Below are 6,000 nucleotides of genomic sequence, written 5' to 3'. Positions count from 1 at the left end.
TACAAACACGCCTGAATCCCACAGTCAATGAATCTGAATGACCAGAACACTTCCAAGAATGGCCAATGACAGAAGAGGGTGACGACCGATGTCAAAGCAGATAATTATTTATTCATTCCTTGAATTCCCAGAAGCTTGAAATTCATACTTGCACTAATAGGATAAACTTAAATAGAGGCAAAGAAAGCATCTGTTAGTAAAAATCAGTTTCTTAAATACAAAACCATTTGTAACACCATCAGAAAAGAGCAATGTTCCCGGCAGTATATGTGACTGCCTGTAACCACCACAGATCAGATTATCACTCTGTGCATCAATTAAAGATATAAACTCCCTGCAAGCAAGTCTGAAAACAATCAGGATTCAAATGTATGCACTTTTTTTTTGTTCATTTAGTTACAGTACAATGTACACTGTGCACAGCAAGAAAACAAATTGAATATATTCTCTAGAAGTCGTCTATATTAAATACAGTCCTATCAACAGGTTTAAACCACATCATGCACAACGTTGCCTTCGAAGGCTTCCATTCAAGCTGCTTGTCCCTGTACAATCAGTTAAGTTATTTACAAATTTAACAAATATTCTACAGTCTTTAAAAAACAAAACAAAAAAATAAAACTTGATGCAAGTTAAGAGAAAACAAATGTTGATCCCATTCAAAGGCTCGCAAGTATTGTTAGTACAAGTGAACTTTTTTTTTTTTTTTGCCCTAATGGGAATTAAACATACACACTTATGCACTCACATAAACCTCACACATTCATTCATTCACTGCAGAAATACAATCAGGCCCTGTACATACTGACTGCAGAAACGATGCACTAAAATGGAAAGAACGTTTCAGTGTGACCCCAGTGTGGATACGTTTTAGCTTCTAAGATGAATCCAATCCAATCCAGTGTCTTTTGAGGATGATGAGGAGCGTATGAATAATCCCTCCCCCTCCACAGGTTCCTCTTCTTGGACTTGGACTCATCTTTCCCAATCTGTTCCAATCATTGAACTTGGGGGGAGAGAGACTTCAGAATTGAATTACTGTTTTGAAGAAAAGGCACTACCTGTAGAAGGAGCACTGCAAGCTGTGGCACTTCCCACTCGCCCTCACATAAAGCTCAAAAAACCAAGGTCACATGCGGTGGTGGCGGTGGTGGGGCCAAAGGTCATTGGACATGCCATGCAGCATTTCAGTTCCCTCCTTCATAGGTGCAGATGGATTTTTTCAACAGCGTGGTGACTGTTACAAATGCAACAATACAGCAATCTAAAGCATGCTGTGTGTGTGTGTGTGCACTGCTCCCAGTGTTGAGTTTACAGATAGTTCACGTTTTATATATATATATATATATATATATATATATATATATATATATATATATAATATATATATATATATACACTGTACCTGATCTACCTTGATCAAATCATTACATTTTTAAATACAGCTTCCTTTACAAACGGCTGTGTTGGAAAAATACATGGAGTGAGTCATTTACCGTAGACACTGAAAACTATTTAAATATAGTAGATAAAATAATAATAATAATAATGATGAACAAATATAGTTCAGACAAGCACTGCATAGTCTCTGAGATATTCCTGGTGCGCCAACGCTGCAAGACTTGTTAATACCTATTATGTTAATTAATATATGCTTTTAAGTAATATCAGGTATTTCATGCACAATTAGAATCGTATGACCGACGGAGCGAGTTCCTACTCAATGAGCTGAGCCGTTCTATGAAGATTTCCCACTAAAAACATAAATGTCTTTTGATGAGCTGTGTGGCACTGGACATGTGATCATAAAGCCATGCGCTGTTGGAGCAGAGATGTGTGTGTGGTGGTGGTGGTGGTTTGGGGGCGAGCAGTCAGAGCAGCACCTCATGCTGGTCAGTGAGGACTGATTGGCTACACAAATGAGTTCAAGGAGTTCATGGCATTAATAGGAGACGGGGCCTCCGAGCTCTCGTGACCCTCAGCAGTGTCCCTGCTGCCACTCTTTCCGCTATACTGGCCAATAAAGGAGCCGTCTTCGTTGAACTGTCCTTCTCCTCCTTCCCCGTAGTCAACTAAACTGTCGTCACTGTCGTCTCTCTTAACCGTCCCATTAGACGGTGTGCGGCTCCCTTTTAATGGCTTATGGTCCTCATTGTCACTGAAGGAGAAAATAACATGCAGGTGTTACAGGTGAGATGGTGTGACAGATGCAACAAGGAGATTAATGATCACTTTTTTAGATGGAGCACTGGAGTGCCGATGGGAACGTTTACCGCCACCTACTGTACGTTTCATAGGTAACGGTAAAGATTCTTACATTTGATTACAACTTTTTTTTTTTTCTTTCTGCCCACTGCACAGGTTGCAAATTTGAATTTGGCTTGCTCCATGTCTAAAAAACTGTGGCTATGAATGATTAGTTGGTTTCCATCAGGCAACAGGGGAATACAGCTCAAGCAATCGTACCTTGTTCAATTCCCCCTGAAACCAAAAATGAAGTGGTAAATGTGTTGCTTGACAGAAGCTCCACCCACCCACCCACCCACCCCCACTCGACACAGTCGTGTGGTTATGATGAAAAAGGCAATGATATGAGTCAAACTTGAGAAGCACAGTTTCAGCCAAACATCCCCCCCAAAAGCAAGCATGGTGAATAATATCACTAACTGGCAAAATACACACGAATCTGCCAAGAAATGATTCTTTGAATATCACACATTTGACAACATTTCACATCCATGAGTGGAACATCAATAAGATGGGACCATAAAGCCGTCATAATGCCGAAAATGTTATTCATTCTGAATATGACAAATATTAACTGAAAAGAAAAAAGCACTTTCAGATTAAGGATTTACATATTTTCTTTTACACTGAACATGATGAAGGCTTCATGACCAAATCCTGAACTTGATGCCAGCTGTGAAAACCTGGGATGTTTTTCTCCACAGTGACTGTACTATCTATCCACAGACCCTCCTCACATGCTACACTCCCTCCCTCCCTCCCTCATCACACCATCATCAACATCACCTCATGACGAGATCCAGTTGAAAGCCCAAACACAACAACAACAAAAGCACAATTCCAATTGTTAAAAGTATTAAGCGATGACGGTAACATGTGTTGACTGCATGTTATCGTTCCCTTCTCCTACAGGGCTCCATAAATGTTTATAGGCATTAATAATACATTTACAGTATGAGCAACATCAATGCTCTGGGTGACACCTTCCTTTGTTTTGGATATTGTAGTTTATTTTTGCTGCTGTAACAAAAACCTGTTCCTCCAGCATAAACACTATGGGCATGAAGCTGTTACAATGTGAGGTACTGAGAGACATAGTCACATGTATTTGGTTTTTCATGGGGTTGAAAATCATGAAATATAGAATATCCTTTAAGAATTATGACTCTTAATGATTGGCTATGGTCTGTTACAGTATAAACAGCACTGACTACTGAACCCTGGGATGACTGCTCCCTTCATACTCATCCATGTGTATACTGTGTATCTATATTATATTAACAATCATTTCAATCTTTATTGCCTTGAGCAAGATGTCATGAATCAGATCGTCGCACCATGCATATCACATCATATATATATATATATATATATATATATATATATATATATATATATATATATATATATACTGTTTTATATTCGTCACAGAGAAAATCCATAGAATAAAACTATGTATTCATAATACAAAAAGGAATATAAAATATAAAAGCAAGACATCTTATAAATTGACTTGTAAAAAACAAACAATATTCAAAACAATGCTAGCTATATAGAAGTAAAGTGCTGTTTTTCTTTATTCTGCGTGCGATCGGAGAAGCAGCCTTGAAAGAGGATGCTAACAAGCATAGCTGGATCACTGCTGTTAACTTAGCAGTGTTTTTTTACATATGTAAGCAGCATTATACTAAACAAAGTGTTAATAGTACACATACAACACAAACACTATGTATTATGAGTAGCTTATTAGTTTGCATGGGATTTGATGGGTAAAGTAATATCAGTTGCAAACGAATGTCTCTTATTTTTCTTTCCCCTGACTTGTCTTAACTTGAGTTTTTAACACCCACAAAAATCCCTTGAACCTGAAGATTTCTGCTTCTCAAATGACACCACAATGCCATGTCAAGCACATTCAACACAACAGTCCACCACGTAGCATTCACTTTGTCCCAAAACCAAGTGGGAAGAAGAAAAAAAAATAAAAAAATCTTGTGCTTCTTGGTAGCAGAAGTTCAAAATGAGGCTCACTTCTGTTACTGGTGATCCTGGGGTCATTTATTGGTCAGCTGTAAGGGTTGAGAGGAGGGGGCGGGAGAGCAAAGCTCCAGCCCGGACAGAGAGAGCGGAGCTGGGCACAAGTAGTAGTAGGGACAGGAGCAGAGAGGCTGATGGGTAAAATTGGCTCTGGTGCCTCCAGAGGTTGGATCACTTTCTCTCACCTGTATTCCCCAAAAGTGCAGTCGTCCTCTTTCATGGGCTGGAACTCTGGGTCTGTGTGTGCATCCTCCTTCTCTTTGACTGGTGACAGAGAAGTGGCAATTAAGACAAACTGATGCTGAAGTGACCGAGATAATGTATATGTATGTATATAATTAATTATATATACATATGTATGAATAGTATATATAATTGTAAGTTGTTTAATTAGCTGCTTATTGATTTATTGATATTTTTGCTTACACAAAAGTCTCTGGGTGTTATTAAAATTATTTGATACAGTTTAATAAATATTTTTCTGTGATAACATGAAAGTCGTGTGATATAAGAAGAAAAACTGATCTTAAGTTCCATATTTTTGTAATAAGTACTAGAACAACACAGATTGTCAAGTACAACATGGGAATTATAACATGACACAGCATCAGAAAGCAGTTTTAAATCTTTTTCTGGTGACTGTAAGAAAACAAACCCAGTCTTGAAGGCTGACAAATAAAGACTTAAAGTGTGGGTTTGTATGCACAGGCTATAGTCTAGTGTTTGAGTGACTGCTCACCAGGGTATTTGCCTCCTTTATTCCTCTGAATGAAGCAGATAATGAGGAGGATCAGGATGAGCAATGCAATGGCACACATGAGACCAATAAACCATCCCTGAGTGGCGATGTCCACCTGTCTGCTTGCCACAGCTGGTCAGGGAAGAAAAGGGACACTTGAGAATTATGGCTCCACTATGTTTTTTGGTTTTTTTTGATGATAGCAACAATTATCCACAACGACAAATATGGAAAACGTAATCAATGAGCGTGAATACATGTTTTAGCATTCTCTCATTACCTACTAGATAGATATTTCAGTTCATGAGCAGACAACTCTGATGTTAAAACGAGTATGGAATCTTCTAGATTATGCTAAATGGTGGCTTACACATATTCGACCCACATTAGTACTGCAAGTGTGCAAAGAGAGAGTCAAACAATCACAGTTACACAGAGACACACACACACACACACACACACACACACATAGACAGACAGACATACTGTAGGTTCACTGGGTGATATTAGGTTGGATATTATAACACACATTAATAAACATATATTAAACTTCTACATTAGAGTAAAATCCACTTTTCAAGTCTACGAGACTGACGGGAGTTATACTGAAACGGAACCATGAGGTCATGCACGCGAACATGCCCAGCAAACGGACACCACAACACGTCTGTTAAACCCATGCTTGACTGGGTTATAATTACTCAACAGCACAAACTACAACACAAGTCTACACACGACACAGTACAGGGTCAGGCCAGGCCAGGCCGGGGTGGAGGTGGAGGTGGAGGCAACCATCTAGAACTGCCTCACCTGGTACCGTGACCAATAGCTCCTTGGAGTGGTGGAGCGGCTGGTCGTGGTGACCTTTGGCCACCAAACGCACCCTATAGGAGCGGCCCCCCTGTAAGCCCTTCAGCACAACGTTCTGAGAGCCGTTCACGAGCTCTTTCTGCCACTCCTCTTCACCTTCACCTGCA

At 39.5% G+C, this 6,000-nt stretch overlaps 1 protein-coding gene across 25 annotated transcripts in view; it reads right to left on the bottom strand.

Moving 5' to 3' along the window:
• Positions 1–1,400: 1,400 nt before the first annotated feature.
• LOC122775545 (neuronal cell adhesion molecule-like) overlaps positions 1,401–6,000 on the bottom strand; it is a 71,450-nt gene continuing 66,850 nt past the window's right edge. For 18 of the 25 annotated variants that reach the window (XM_044035481.1, XM_044035490.1, XM_044035486.1 and 15 more), the window contains 4 exons: positions 5,834–5,995; positions 5,024–5,155; positions 4,470–4,548; positions 1,401–2,158 (listed from right to left, as the gene is read on the bottom strand). In XM_044035481.1, coding sequence (XP_043891416.1) covers positions 1,912–2,158; positions 4,470–4,548; positions 5,024–5,155; positions 5,834–5,995 — 620 coding nt within the window. In that variant the 3' untranslated portion in view covers positions 1,401–1,911. The remainder of the gene's footprint in view (positions 2,159–4,469; positions 4,549–5,023; positions 5,156–5,833; positions 5,996–6,000) is intronic. The other 7 variants (XM_044035499.1, XM_044035503.1, XM_044035506.1 and 4 more) reach the window with 1 other exon arrangement.

This window comes from Solea senegalensis, linkage group LG10, assembly GCF_019176455.1.
Source record: "Solea senegalensis isolate Sse05_10M linkage group LG10, IFAPA_SoseM_1, whole genome shotgun sequence".
NCBI lineage: Eukaryota > Metazoa > Chordata > Actinopteri > Pleuronectiformes > Soleidae > Solea > Solea senegalensis.
This window is presented reverse-complemented; position numbering and strand designations above follow the sequence as displayed.